The sequence below is a fragment of the Colius striatus genome, chromosome 9 (genome assembly GCF_028858725.1).
Source record: "Colius striatus isolate bColStr4 chromosome 9, bColStr4.1.hap1, whole genome shotgun sequence".
NCBI classification, from domain to species: Eukaryota; Metazoa; Chordata; class Aves; order Coliiformes; family Coliidae; genus Colius; species Colius striatus.
The window spans coordinates 32,940,425-32,956,030 of NC_084767.1; the positions used below are offsets into that span (position 1 = coordinate 32,940,425).

General features: G+C 41.7%; 1 protein-coding gene across 1 annotated transcript in view; it reads left to right on the forward strand.

Moving 5' to 3' along the window:
- The first annotated feature begins 1,298 nt into the window (after positions 1-1,298).
- Positions 1,299-15,606, forward strand: part of PLCL1 (phospholipase C like 1 (inactive)) — a 200,848-nt gene continuing 186,540 nt past the window's right edge. Inside the window, exon 1 of the mRNA XM_062002357.1 lies at positions 1,299-1,831. Within this exon, the coding sequence (XP_061858341.1) occupies positions 1,559-1,831 (273 nt within the window). The 5' untranslated portion in view covers positions 1,299-1,558. The remainder of the gene's footprint in view (positions 1,832-15,606) is intronic.

Here is a 15,606-nt window from a genome sequence, read left to right on the forward strand (position 1 = left end):
TAATTTATAAAAGCCTTACCTCTCCAGTGACTTATCAGTTTGCCCAGCCCTACTTCTCCTGTTCTCCATCTTTATATATATATTCTTTATATATATTCTCAACCGTCTTTCCTGTGCTTTTACCCTTGCTGCATTCCCTAAAGGGGTGGCCTCCACGTGGATAGTCTTAACATAACTGAATGCCACCTAAGAGTTGTGAAGGACAGCACCACGCTCGCACGGACACTTCATGGGTGACCATGGCTCTTCGCCTGTCTGCCAGAGGTTAACTTTTCCCGGACGGCTGCTCCTCTCCGCCTCTCCTTGAGGCACGGCACCCGAGACCGCGCACTCGGTGCGTTGCCGCCGTAGGAGCGCGGCGCAGGAACCGGCCGCCCCTGCCCGGACACGGTTGGCGCGCGGGCAGCAGCGGCCCCCGCCTGGCCTCGCCGCCTAGGGGCGGTGTTGGCCCTATAACATCGCGCGCCGCTCGCCGGGGGCCCTGAGGGGCCCGGGGCTGTGAGGGGCACGGCGGGTGTGGACCCCTGCCCCGGGCCGGCGGCCGCGGAGGGCGTGAGCTGAGGTAAGAAGGCGGAGAAGTCGCAGCCCCGCGTGACTTGCCTTCTTTTTGAGCTCATTTTCGAGCCATGGAAGTCTCTGCTGTCTTTGGCAGGTCCTTCCGTCACACCTCGCACCCGCTCTGCCGGGCCGCCTTCAGTCACCGGGGCCTGAGCGCGCCGTTCCCGTTCATCAAGCCCGGCGGCTGGCGGCAGCAGCGCAGCGCTCGCTGGATAACCGCGAGCTGCCGACCTGGCACTGTCCCTGCCTCTCCCCAGCAGCGCTCCTAACCCGAGTACCTCTGCACGAACGCTATGCAGGCTGCGGGCGTTTAAGGAGTTAACCTAAATTCTCTGCGCTCAGACGTTGCTTTGACTCTGACACGGGCGCAGCACCTTCCTAAAAATACGCGCAGGGAACCTTGACGCGACTATCCCGACACACACTCCTCATAGACGGGACAATTCCTCCCGAGCTGCGGTGGCGCGATCCCGTTCTATAGATTTCTGCTCGCTCCCTCACAGCCCTACCTGCCCCTCGGCCGCGCACCGCCCAGAACGCCCATCTAGGCATCCCGCGGGCACGCTTCTCAACAAGCCTATTGGCCACCGCGGCGCCCCCGGGGGGCTGCCACAGCGCTGAATGGCTCGGCGCCCCGTCCGTCACCGCCGCCTGTCAAAACACGCCCGGCTCCTGTCACAACAGAGCGGTGCCGCGGCGGCACTTCCTGCGCGCGCGCCGCCCGCACGGCGTTCCCTGCGCTCTGCCGGGCGGGCGACCCCGGCGCCCGGCGTTCCCGCGCCTGCTTCTGCTCACCCTCGGCGCTTTGTGCCGTCTCCGCGGCGCGGAGCAGCGTCCCTCTCCGGGGAGTCCCGCGCCGGCACCCTCAGTGCGGAAGACGAGGATGGCTCCTTCGATGAAAGTTGGCGCTACCGCCGCCGTGTCGTGAGGGGAGCGCCGCAGGACGCCATCCGTGTGTGACCCCCAGCCCTCGGAGAAGTTGACACCGCTCGGCAGGGCGATGGCAGAGGCTGCCGGCGGCAAGGAGCAGCCGGCGGCGGGCCGTGCCCCTCCCGACGCCGCTCACTGTGCCGAAGAGGAGCCCGAGCCGGCTTCCCTGGACGTCTCGGCGGCGGCCGCAGGCAGGAGGCGGGAGCGCCGCAGCGGCGTCTCGGCCGTCGGTACTGGCGACCGCTTCCCTGGCAGCAGCCTGGGGCCGGCGACAGCATCCGACCCCGACGCTTGCCTGCTGGAGGCGGCAAAGGCCACCCCCCGAAGGAGCAGCATCATCAAGGTAAGGGCGGACTGCCCCGGCCGGGAAGTTTCCGCGGGTCCCACGACACTGGGTTGCGGACGCTGAAGCCGCTCTTCGGTGCGCCTCTGCTCGCGAGACGGCCAGGGCTGGCAGGGGAGGGAGGCAGGGTGGGCAGAGGTGTGTAGGAGCCCGTCGGCCAGCGGCTGCCCCTATTTGCACCGAACAAGGGCGACGGGTCTAGGGCGTTGCCTCCCTGGAGCCCTCCGTTCCAAAGTGCGTCTCCGAGTGGCTGCTGGAGGGGATATCCTTGGGGGGCCCGGCCAGCCAGTCCCGGAGGAGAGGGCTCGTGTTGGTTTGTAGTGAGGTGTTGCACCTGCCGCCTCTGAGTAGTACCAGGATCTCTCCCGCAGTCGTGCGTCCTTCGTGAATTTCGCAGCAGGGCAGTTTATGACAGAATTGTAAAGTTTGGTGTGGTTTGGGTTTTTTTTGTGGTTTTTTTTTGATTTTTTGTGTGTAGCGGCTTGTATCTGTTTTTATTTAACGTTTTTAAAGTACCTGGAGGCAGAATAAATAGCTTATATAGTGATGCCTTTCTTTTCTCTTGAGTAACAAAATATGCAGTGTCACAAATTTAACAGAAGACGTATTTGGAGACTTGAACGTAGAACAGACTGCTATGGAGCAGCACAGCGTGTTTAATGTTCTGTGTGCAAAATTAACAGGTTGGGTGTGATCTTAAAATCCTCTGCCTTTGTTATAATCCAGTAAGGAAAATGGCCTTATGATCATGTTTATCTGAGGTTTTCTTCCCAGATTAATTTTTACGAATAAACCGTGTGGTTTCGAGTTAAGTGGTATCTTCTTGCAAGTACATAGGCTAATTGTGAGTTTCTGGGGAGATGATGAATGAAGTCTCCCGAGCAAACTTAATTTAGCATATGGTCACACGTGATCTTGTAGTGATTTGCACTTGGAAGGCATCGGGAGAGCAGCGGAAAATGAGACTTCACTTTTGTGGATGAATTAAGTCACTGAGCTCTAGCTCAAGGCAAGAAGCAAAGAATACATGCTTAGCTCTTAGAGCTCAGTATATCCATTCAAAGGGGAATGGATACACAAAATATTTGCCTTTTGTATTTTAAAGCTTTAACGTTTAGAGGAGACCGGAGGTAGTTAAGTCCAAAAGCAGCTCCAAGACTCTTTGAAAGTTGCACCTTGAAATATTAACCCATTGAGTTCAACGAAGCATTGAGGTGTGCTTTTAGTCTTTTAAAGGTATCCACTGAATGAGATGGGAATGTTTCCAATCTGGAGTTGCATAAATGCATAAATGCTTTACTAAATCAGGACCAATGTTCTCTTAGTGCTCTGGTATGAAAATGATATTTTATCTTGGAATTGTGTGAAGGTTTCAAAAATTGAATGTACATAGGCTTGATTCAAGTTTAAAGAGCTTATAATTGCTTTAATAGACTATACCAATTCTATGTGGTGGATATGTTTTAATGTCAGGAATGGTAGACAGATTTCAATGACTGGGTAGCATTTTCATTATAGGCTGATAATTTAGCAATACTATTGGGAGTGATAGTAGTCTGTCTTCCAACTGGAGACAATTTCTGGAGATATACCCTAGGATGATGTTTAGCAGCAGACAGATTTCTGACAGAGGTAAGAAAATATTCAAGTTATTACTTAAGGAACTGGTAAAATATCATCTGAAATACTGGGTAAACTCAGTTTTCTGTGCTTTGGAATGGAGCATTCTAACCAAAGCAGCTGCAAAGAAGGGTAGCTAGGATGGGCTGATAATGTCAGTTAATTGAATACAGTATGAGGGAAAACAGGACAGCATTGCTTTTAAAACAGAGGATGCCTATGTATAGATCCAGTCTGGAAACTAGAAAATTATTCCAGTCACTGTAAGGATCTGGAATGGTTTTATTATAGAAATGGAAAGAAAAATACCATAATTCATCTTAAATTTAGTTGTTAAGTTGATGAGTTAAATTAGGTAACATGATTGTGTCTGATTCAGGTATCAGATTCAATATCAATATCAAATTGAAAATTTGCAGGCTATGCATCTCTAAGGCATACTGTTGGCACCCCATGCAGAGTATTACATTTATTTTCCCACAAGGTTGTTTCAGTAGCGTTTAAAAGAGTTTTGAATCACAGTTTTTGTTTGACATTATATGAGTGAATGGGAAATACTTTTACTTTGGGATAGCAATTAAATAATTTATTTACTTGCATCTTTCAGGACTATCTGATGTCTTAGGAATCATTCTTCAGATGTTGAATGCAAATTTTAGCTGAAATTAAGATTAAAAACCCAACTTATTTTATGTGTTCTGTTTTTTCAGGACTTGGAGAAGTTCTGCCTAAGCATTATAAGTTTTGCAGAGGAACTAACTTTACAGTGTTTTATTATATTTATTTGACCCTAAGAAATCTTTATGTTCATATAATTCAGAATAGTATTCCATTGCTTTCTTGAAACCGATGTTACCATCTGAAAAAGGGAGTTGAAAGCAAAGGAAGCTGTACAGGAAGAGCAAGCTCTTACTCTGCAGGAGTTGAACACTCTTACCGTGTTTTCCCATTTCTCTCCCAATTATTTAAAAGCATACTTTAAGCATGAGTGATCTCACTGAATTAAGCAGAAAGTTAAAATTCTGTAGATTTAGATGTTCAAAGTACATTTTTAACAACATTTTTTACCCAGCTGTCTTTTAGAACTCTGCAAGATTCAAGATTAGCATCTGAGTGCAATTTGAATGGAGGCCAGGCTTGCTTACGTTGGACTGTTTTGGCATTGACAGTGCAACTATGAAGTACAAAGGGCTGAAAAAGACTTGCTTAAAAAACCTTTTCTGAAGCAAATTACATTTGGCATATACTGCTAGTAAAATATCAACCCTTCTAGATAATCTTCAGTTCATTCGTGTGCTCTCTATTTGGCTTCAGAAACCAGAGAACTCATTTATATAAAAAAGAACAAAATGTAACTGGGGTATTTTTCTTCCCATTTTGCTTTGCTAATGTTCACAGCTTTGTAGATCAAGGTAAAATTGAAATAACATCAATGAGAAATAGTTGTGGCCACTCTTGTGGTTTAGAAAATTTTCCTAATACATGTGCATTAGTTGTTGGGTTTTTTTGGTGTTTTTTTTTTTTTTTTAATGCAAGGAAGTGTTAAGTGGTCTTATTGCAGAACTGGAACAAGAAAGGATTTTTGCCCTGAGAAGCCTGAGTCAATAGAAGATAATGGTAGGGACATAAAATTAGAGAAAGGGCAAGAGAGCATGGAACTTGACCCATTTTTGACAAAGCCTAAAGATGAGCCACATGTTGACTAAATTATTTTCCAAGTTTGGTTTGATTTTTTTTTTTTTTTAAATGAATAATCCAGGGCCAGTTGTTTGCAAATAAAATGTTAATTGCAGCTGCTTTTAGGTCGGGAGAATGGAAGACAGTGCTCACAACTGTATTTCTTCTTTCTTTGTATATAATGCTTTGCAAGCCTTCTTATGTGGGGTTCTAAACAGAGCTGACTGGTGTTGTTTTCCTTCTGGTACGTTCTTCTGACATTATCATGTATGAGCATTTTAGTAAATGGGTAGGAAGGCTCTGTAATTTGTTACATAATTCCTACTGAAATATTTCGTAACTTTTAACCAAAATATTTCCCTGTCAGTTCTTATCAGGCTTCACTCTGTATTTTGTTTGCATGTAATACAAACTTTTAGGATCATATGGGTTTTTTTCTTCCTAGATCTTTGTGTTGAGATGCTGTAGCAGATAACGCAGTGCTGCATTATGTTAGTAACAGCAGACTATGCCCATGAAGTGAGCTTGAAGTAGGAACTACAGAGTCAGACTTTCATTTCAGTCACAGTGGAGCTATGAGACCTTTCACTGAAGTTATTCCAAAGACTGTTTTCTTCTGTTTCATGCACAGATTATTTTCTTTAAAAACCAGTAGAGTTGTCTTTGCCTGTTATATCATACTAGTCAAAGAACTTCAAGGATTATTGAATTCATTAGTGGAAGTGTATCAAGATAGCCAGCTGGCTTGTTTCAGGAGGTTGTATTCATCCTAGGGACATTTTTAGCTTTAAACAACCCCAAACCTACATAAAAAAGAATGAGACTTCCTTTCTTTAAGCTTATGTTCTGAAGTGTGGTGACAGAATTTAAGTGTTTTCAATACACAATACATCTGTCTATGCAACATGACTATTTAAGACTTTTTTTTCAGGAGACAGTAGAGTTTTTCAGGGTTGTAATGATTCTCCAGGAACTCTTACTTAGCTTTTTGCTGTGTAAGCCTACATTTTGATACTTGCTATTTAATAATCTAAAACTACGACTATGTAAGAGTCATTAAAGGTGATTAATTATTTGATAGGCCAATGGCATTTCTTTACATTCTTTGGCATATCATCTAAAACTACGTCTATGGAAGAGTCATTAGAGGTGATTAATTATTTGATAGGCCAATGGCATTTCTTTACATTCTTTAGCATATCCATAAGTACCTTAGAAAATGAGGAAAATACATTAGAGAATACATTAGAGAATACACTAGAGCCTAAAAAACATATAATGAAGGACAAGAGTGACATGCCTAGCCATGGAAATACTGCCATAAAATGAGAAATTAATCATATTGGTCTGGAAAAAAGTAACTGGTGGGTGATATTTTAATTTATGTAAATTCCCAGATACTGTGGAAAGAGAAACAAGGAACTGATACTCACTCCCTTTCAGAGTGTGAGGTAGGGGAAGCCCAGTAGTGATAGTTACATAGCAGCAGGTTTAAAATAAATGAAAGTATTTTCTGTTGCAGCATGTGATCAAGTCATGCACTTAACAGCCACAGGATGCTCTGGCAGTCAGAAATGTAAATAAATTCAAGCAGGTTCAAATGACAAAACAATGGAACGGAAGCTTCACAGCGCACCAAAAGTATCTGGCATAGAAGGTCTCTAAACTACAAGCGGTTGAACACTGGGAAGCTACAGTGGAGAATTCATCACTTTGTACTTATCTGTCTTCCCATACCTGTGTTCCTGTAGGTGGGATACTAGACTAGATTGACCTTTATCTAACCTCGTATCTGTTTATTCAGAAAAAGTTAAATACACTGTTAAGAGATGCAGAAGAGTGTTTTCTATTATTACTAGTGTAAAAATTTCTTATAAATGAAAAGAATCTTCTCAGTTAGTTGTTTGGAAATACTTTTTTTCCCCCCAGCTTTACAGAAGAGAATCATTTTGGAAATAGTTTTTTGTGTTGCTGCAGCATAGCTTTTTATATAGTCAGTACACCACTTTTTTCTTGAGGATTTACTTCAGACATATTTGAACAGAATCTGTCCTGGTTGTAGAGCTGCTTTTGTGAAATTAATTATATCCAGTACTTAGTGAAGATGGACAGTTTTTCTATGGAACTGTTATATTTATCACTATGATACTTTCTCATGTTAGGCAGTTAGCGTTTCTGATTTGGGACTGAACCCCCACCTCTTCCCTGAAAATAAAGCAACATTGGTAGGTCCAGTATGGCTGTGCCTAAAATGATAAGGTTGTAGTGAGAAGGATTCTCACAATTCTTGTGGAATTTTTTGTCAAGCTATGAATAGTAATTATCTGTAGCAATGAAGACCACAATCCACTGAAGTCCTAAGTATATAAAATGGGATTGAGGTGCAGGATTTAGGCATATGGGTCCCATGAAGGTGTCTTGTAGCTTCTAATGCCTTTCAGGAACCTACGTTTTGCCAGAAAAGTTTTTTTAGAGAGATTCTTATATTGTGCAGGCCCAGAGCCATTTATACTTGCTGCTGAACATTGTAATATGGACCTCATTTCAAAGTCAATCTGTGAAAAATAGGTGAAGGCTTCTTTCCAGTCAATCTCTTAGAATTTGTCATGCTTTAATTAGACTTTTTAATGGTTGGATTTGCCACAAAATACAATAATTCATATTTCAAGCCATCTCTGCACTAAAGAGTTATTTAAGTGAAATTCTGCTCAGGGAGGAACATGGGGCCTTACTACAAGTCTTAAAAATCAATGAGAGACTTTTACACTGAATTTTGTAAACTTTAGTTAGTACTCTCAAAAAAATCAAGCCCAAGTAACCTACATCCAGGTGAAACTGCTTCTGTTGAAGTTTATAGCAAATTTGTCCATTATGCTGACTGCTAACTTTCAAGTAGTTTTCTTGTTAATTGATTCCATATGGCATGTAACACATGGCTAATGGTCCCATTAAACATGTGAGCAGAAATGGATAATAGAATTGTGTTTGTGGTATCTTTCCACATAGTATCATAACAGTAAAGATTATTTGCATGTCTTCTACTGAAATTACTTAAAAGGTGACCTTTTTCAAACTGTCAACATAATATCCTTTCTGCTATTTACCAACAAATCTGGAGATCTGCAAATGCAAGTTCTGGCAGGTCTTTTCAGGAAGTTGTTTGGTAGGTTTTCTAGGTAAGAGGTAGGAGCTGTTATGGTCAGGAATAAGAGATGAAGTTTGTGATACTAGTTGATTTGGTTTTCAAGTATGTTGTGGGCACAAAGACTGTTGTGCAAAAGTACTTCAAATAATTTAAAATAATGTTCTGTTGGAATAATGGCATAGAGCAGCAGTGGAGGAATGCTTTCTACTGTTTTCAAAATATGTTAAGCAGCTATTAATATCTGTGCAGAGATATGAATAATTTTTTCACATAATAATATTTTAGTCGTTTTGTAGTTCCACTGAGATTCTGTGGATTCTTTTGTTACTCCATCAGTAACAAAAATGTTTTATTCGAGATAATGGTATGGATTTTTTTTCCATCCTTCCTCGTGGTAGATGTGAAAATACAGACAGTTATGGTAGAATCAATAATGCATCCTCTGTGGTGAAACATTTAGCCCATCATGTTGGTAAACCTACTCAGCATATTTTTTTTCTTTCCAGTATGCACCTGGTAGGTGTAATTTTTGTTAATAGCTTGGTGATTTTTCTAAGTAGGGAATCATGATTAATACAACTTTTTATTACACATGTATTTTAGCTTATTTTTTTTTTTATTTTAGCCAGTATGACTTTGAGGTTTTGATATTTGCGACAGTTTAGGAACTGAGTTGAGTTCTGTAAAAGGCTAAATATCTTTACCAAATAATAACAAGTTCTGAAGACTAGTATCTTTATATGTATTAGTGAAGGAGTGTATTTACAGTCAAAGCTTTATTCTTAACTCTTTCTGTATCTTAAACATTTTTAGTTTTGAAGCCTACTTACTTAGAATACTGTCTTCTGAGGGAATCTTTTTTATGTCAGAAATTCACAATTTTAGTGATTATTAAGCTCCTTTGTGAAATGCATTTAAATTACTGAGATTATTGCAATGACTTCCTTTAGTCATGGTTCATTGTTAACATGTTTATGTATTAAGTTGAAAGTCTCTGATCAGTAAGATTGTGTACAGGCCCTATTTAAATAATTAACTGGAATTAAACTGAGATAAAATATTCCTGTTCCAGGGCTCACACCATGAAGCAAACAAAGAGGAGAATCAAGCCTTCATGGTGTACATTTACAGCTAGAATATTTTTAAAAATCTTCTCAGTAGAGTAGCAAAGTAGTAAGACTACTAAAACTTACCTTTTAGTCTTTGCTGTACATTTAAAAAGGCATGTCACAGTAACAGTACCTGACACATGCTGCCTAAAAGAATCCCAAGACTAATTTTGTTGATGTAAGCAGCTCTGGAATATTTTCTGTAGCTGTTTTTTGCTAGGATAATCCAAGACATGGTGGATTATCCTAGCAAAAAACAGCTACAGAAAATATTTATTAGAATGTCGTGGTTTTACCCAGCCAGCAATGAAGCATCATGACAGTCTCTTGCTCACTGCCCCTCACCCATCCCAACCCTCATTAGGATGGCAGAGGCCATAGTGAGATGGGAGGAAAAAAAAGATAATCAAGGATGTTGTGGATCAAGACAAGGGCAGGGAGGGCTCACTGCTAATTATGATTCTGGGCAAAACAGACTCCACTACTCAACTTAGAGAGGAACGTACGGAAAGTTTATTCTACTACACATAAGAAACAGAATAGAACACAAAACCCGGACAGGGTGATGAGAAATATACAACCAAGACTTTAAGATCTCCCTCCTCCATCTGTCCTTTCTTCCTGGACCCAGCTCACTGCTCCCGATATCTCTTACCTCCTCCCCGCTCAGGGGCTCAGGGGAGTAGGGAATGGGGGATGTGGTCAGTCCCTCACAGATGGGCTCTGCCGCTTTTCTCTTCTCAGAGGAGAATGTCTCCTTGCATTCTTGTCCTCTCATGTCCGTCCCATGGGACACAGTCCTTAATGAACTTCTCTGGTGTGGATTCTTCCCAACAGTTACAGCTTCTGCCTATACAGGGTCCCTCACATGGGACACAGCCTCCTCTGGGCATAGTCAGTGCCCCTGGTGCAGGGTCTTTTATGAAATGCAAACAAATCTCAGCTTCACCAATCCTCTCCACAGGATGCAGGGAAGTCTCTGCTCCAGCACACCTCCTCCTCTCTTCCCTCACTGACCTTGGGGTCTGCATGGTCACTTCACTCTCTTCCCACTCCTTGCACCACCACCAGCTGGAAAAAGAAAGAAAAACAGAACAAGAAAGAACAGGAAGAGCCCTCCCCTTCCAGCTTCTTCTTAAAAAGTGATCATGGAGACACCTAATTGGCTCAGCTCTAGAAGTGGGTCTGACTTGAGCTGAGGAGTTTCGAGCAACTTCTCACAGTGAGCCATCTTTACAGCCCCTTCCCCATTACCAGAAACAGCTTCACACAAAACCACGATATATATTCATACTGATTATTCCCCAGTTTCTCTATCCTGCTAGATCATATCCCTCCTAGTTGATCGATGCCATGCTGCTTTGGTACTTCTTCAAGGAATAAAAGCATATCTTTGCTGCCTAGTGTTTTGTTCAGAGATTCATACAAAGTGGAAATTAGTTTGAGTGCTGCAAAGTTGATTTCTGTGAGTGTAAATGACCACAGAAGAAACAGGGTGGTGAAGAAAAGAGTGGTTTAAGAGACCTCCTGCTTATGCAGAAATGGCTCCTTCTTTTGTGTTTGCTAGTTACCTATCCCTGTGGTTTGCATCTCCTAGAAAGTGTATCTGCTTAAAAACACCAAGCAAATACAGAAGAACAACTAATCAAACAAAAACTTCTGCCAGAAGTATTGATGAAAAACACCTCATGAATTTAATAATTTCTGTAACACTGGATCCTAATGTAAAGTCAATAAATTTTGAGGTGCATGTGTGCTAAAGTGACCACATGAGAATGTTAGCTACACCATGTTTGCCAAAAAAAAAAAAAAAAAAAAAAAAAGCAGGAAGTAAATAGCAATTGGAAGTTGTTGTGGTTTTGTCCAGGCAGGGACAAAGAGCCATGAGGGTGCTCGCTCACTCCTCCCCTTCCCAGCAGAACGGGGAGGGGAACCGAAGAAAAAGGGAAAACCCATGTAGGTTGAAATAACAGTTTAAAAGAACATCAATAAGAAGAAACAAGTTCAGGAAAAACAGTTATAACACTAAATGAAGGGACATACAAAAGGAATGGTGCGTACCGCAGCTGCTCTCCACCCAGGACCCGACACAACTGCTCCTGCCCAGCAGCCGAACCCGTGGCTCCACAGCGCTGCCCCTGACTAGCTCCCTGCCTGTATGTACTGGGCATGACTTCAGTATGGTATCAAATACCTGTTGGCCAGCCTGGGTCAGCTGCCCATGCTGTACCCCTTACTACCTCCTCATCGAAGTTAACCTTATCCTAGCCCAAACCAGGACAGAAGTAAAACGCCTCAATTGATAATCACATGCCAACACTCAAGTAACTAGGAAAGCCATGGGTCAGAGCAGGAGAGCTTGTCTAGAAGCTCGAGCAAAATTCAGAAAATTGGATTATATGTAGTCCAAAGTGGGGGAGGGATGGAGAGAGGCCAGCATGGGGAGCGGGCAAAGCTGAAGTAAAACTGGGGAGCCTGGCTAGGAGCTTGTGCAGTGGAGTGAGGAGTCAGCCCAGGTTGCATAGGCAGGTTAGAGCCATTGTGAAGGGCTGTGACAAGGACTCGAGCAAGACCTTTGTGCATAGCCACAGGGATCCCATTCGTGGAAAGTTGTGCAGGGCAGAAAAAAACCAGTTTATTCCCTGAGCTGAGTCACTCTTGTATGACAGTCTCTTGGGCATGTGTGGAGCTAGAGGTGTGTAGGTATTTAAAGATAGTGGTGACTGAATGATGAGGTGTTGGGGTAGAGTGGGGAGGCCTGCAAGAGGATGCAAGATTGCTGCTGGCAGGCCAGAATGTCTCTTTTTTTTGCCACATTACTTGTGTCGGTTCTGGTGGAGAGAACAAGAAGGATAAGCAGGGGCTGCCTAGGTCCTGCTCTTGCCAGCTAGTGGTTGAATCTAATTCCTTGCATTTCTCTCTTCCTGAGTGAAGCTTACTACCCATTCTCAGCAACTCCAAAGCCGTTTAGGCATTTCCTGTTGAACTTTCCACACCTCCATAGCCTTTAGCAAGTTTTACCATTTTAAGTTAATATCACAGTGGTGTTCTACTTTTGTTTTTGTTGATTTTGTTGTCAGAATAATTTTTAGAGAGAAGAGATACTTTTGGGGGATTCTATCAGTTTTAGCTTACTGTTAGTATTTGCATAGCAGAATGAAAGGCATCATGTTTTACTTAACGTTAGATTTCTCCTAAGACACTTTCAAAATACAGTATAGGCAACTGTCATTGTAAATGTGAATGAGCTCTGGGTTCTTGCATTAAATTTTTTTATGCACTATACTTGTGTTTGAAAGAGCCAAGTAATTTTTTTCTTTTAATTTAATAATTTTCATAAATATCTGATTAGAAGTTGTATTTTGTCCAGCTAAAGTAACTACTGATCTCTTCAAGGCTATGAATGGATTACTGTAAAATATCTTTTATTTTTCCAAATGATATTATATAGGATGTTATTAAATTAATTTAACAAATTTAATAGTTAATAAAAGAATTATTTTCCATTTGAGTATGACACACCTCTAGGCTGTGAAGATGATCATGAAGATGCTGTAATAAAAAATTCTCTGAGCACTGGCTAAAAAGATGTTGGAATTCTTTAAATGTGAAAAAAGACTTTTTGAAAATGCTTTGTGTTCTGGAGTAGGTGGAGGTCAGTCCCAGAGACTGCCTGGAAGCTCCACAGTATGCAGCAGGAACACCGTGTATGATGTTTGTTGAGGCCAGTCTCGCTCTGTGGGTAGCACCCGAGTCTTGGTGCTTGGGTAAAGACAGATTTATTCTAGGAAATATGTATCCTGAAAGAAATCTCATCTAGTGTTATGTAAAATTGGTTGTACTTGCATATGATTATTTGGAAATGCAAGTCATAGTATATATAGCTTGTGAATTTCTCAGAGTGTTATGATTCACAGTGGCAGCTGCTCCCTAAAGCAATGCAGATTTTGAGTATAAACAGTTTCTGCAGTCTCTGAAATCAGTGCCAATTTTCCCATTGACATCAACAGAGGAAGGATTAGGTTGAACCCTGTTATTTTACGGAAATTTTGTTTTCAGGCCTTTAAAGACTTAAAACGTTAGTTTAAGTTAGAGGATCATGCTGATCCTCTTTGAGCTAGGTGAGGTTTGCTTGGCTAAACTCTATTACTTTAAACCTGAAAAATTACTGCTAAATTTTAGGAGATTGTTTCCATATAACAGTTGCTCTTATTAGAAACACAAAAAAGAATAAAGCTGAGAAAAAAATGTAGAGATAACTTAGTAAACAAATGCACTTTGCTATAAGTTATTTGCTTGGCAGTGCTGTTGCAGGGTCTGTATGCTGAACATATATTAATAATTCTATTAATATCCAATACTTTTTTTCCCAACATTATTTATGGATGATATGGAGGTACTTTCATACATAGTGGTGATGTACATGAGTCTGAGAGATAGGAATAGTGCTTGGAAGTAGTTCATTTCAGTAGACCGATCCACATCTTATAGAGATCCAATCATAGCCTCTTCATGGACTTCAGGACATCTTCTTGGTTACGCTCGGTAGCCACAGAAGTGTGTTCTCTGCAGCAATACCTCCTGACTTTGAAGACCTTTTTGTTTAAACCATTGTAATTGCTTAAATTATGTTAATATTCTTGCCTGAAACATAGATTACATAGACCAGTCTGAGGACTGTGGTGTCCTTTTGCAGAAGAAGCTGCGTTGCAGCAGTGGACAGGGAGGATAGGTAAATTTTTTGGCTTTGGAGAGTGAAAAGTGACAGTGTTAAGTAACACGTTCTGCCTAGGCTTGGTAGCCTTGCTGAGAGGGCAGGGATATGGGGAGCAGGTAGAGCTTAAGCGATAAGAAAATAGGTTAATTTAATGAAATGGGGTTAATATCGTAATTTGCTTTGATAGATGTAAAGATTTTAAGTATCTTTCACTGTAACAATGTTCCATGTGCTGTGAAATACAAGTACTTGTGATCAAATCTTGCAACTGTTGGAGAGTCATTAAGAGGACTGTTCCTTTGCCTGAAGAGCTTACCTTTCTGTGGGCAAATGCTCAAACTCCCATATAGAATTGAGCTGATGCTGGACAGATGATCCCACGTACTAAGAAGAAATGACACTGAAAGAGAAACAGATTTGCCCATGTTAAGTGGGGCAACTGCAAAGGAGCACAGAGAAGTGAGGTGCTGGGAAGCTGCACTTTGTGGGCACCCGCTTGAGGCAGTGCTTTATGATATGGAGAAGAGAGCAATTTTGTTGCTTTTCAAAGAATCAGAACTTATATTCTGTGAAGTTAAGAATTACAAAGCTTAAGAGTACACTTGGGTCCTATAGCAGTACCTCACCTTCCAAATGGGAGATGACCATGCATTTTTCTCAGCTTTCTTAAGAAAGTTGGCATATAGCTGTTGTCTGGCTTCCATATATCCCTTCTCCTTAGAGGGAAACTGCATATTTCCTTCAGCCCATCTTTTAACTTCTCTAAAGATGCTCAGCTCTCAGCTTGAATAAACTGAGTTATATCCCACTGCAAGTGTGTTTGGCATCATTTTTAGAAATTAGAGGGTTTGAAAGGAACAGTGTAGACACGTTGTTCCATTCACTGAGCGAGCAGAGGAACGACTGGCTTTCTAACCTAAAAAGCTTACAGCATTTTCTGTTTCATTTGAACGGTTGTGAGGTGAAAGATATGACCCTGATGAGGTGCACCATTTATGTGGTGTAGATATGGTATAATCCAGAACTTTTCATTTCATTTGAAATGCCATTTATATTGTTTATTTCTCTGTACACCTACTCAGCAATCGCAGAATGTCTCTAACTTGTGTTGTGGCATATTGCAGCCAGGAGCACATATTGCACAGTTCTCCAGCTATCGTTCAAGGAAAACACTGAAGTGTTTATATGTCTGGATATCTGTATGTTCTAAAGAACATAGTTGCCCCTGCTCAGTTTGTTATTTTTCCATCTATCTACCTATATAAGTATCACATATACTTTACATGCTAATAGAAATTCACAGAACATGTTAAGTCGACTTTTTAAGCTAAATTTTGTATTAGTACACATTTTTAGCAGTGGCAAATGCTAATGTTTCCTCTAGTGGACTCAAGAGCTAACGTTTGTAATTATTGCAAAATACAGCTTTTCAAAAGGAAGAAAAGACTTTTAATTCAAGCTTGCAGCAGAGACATATGTATAAAAAAAGCAAAATATGGTTTACGCT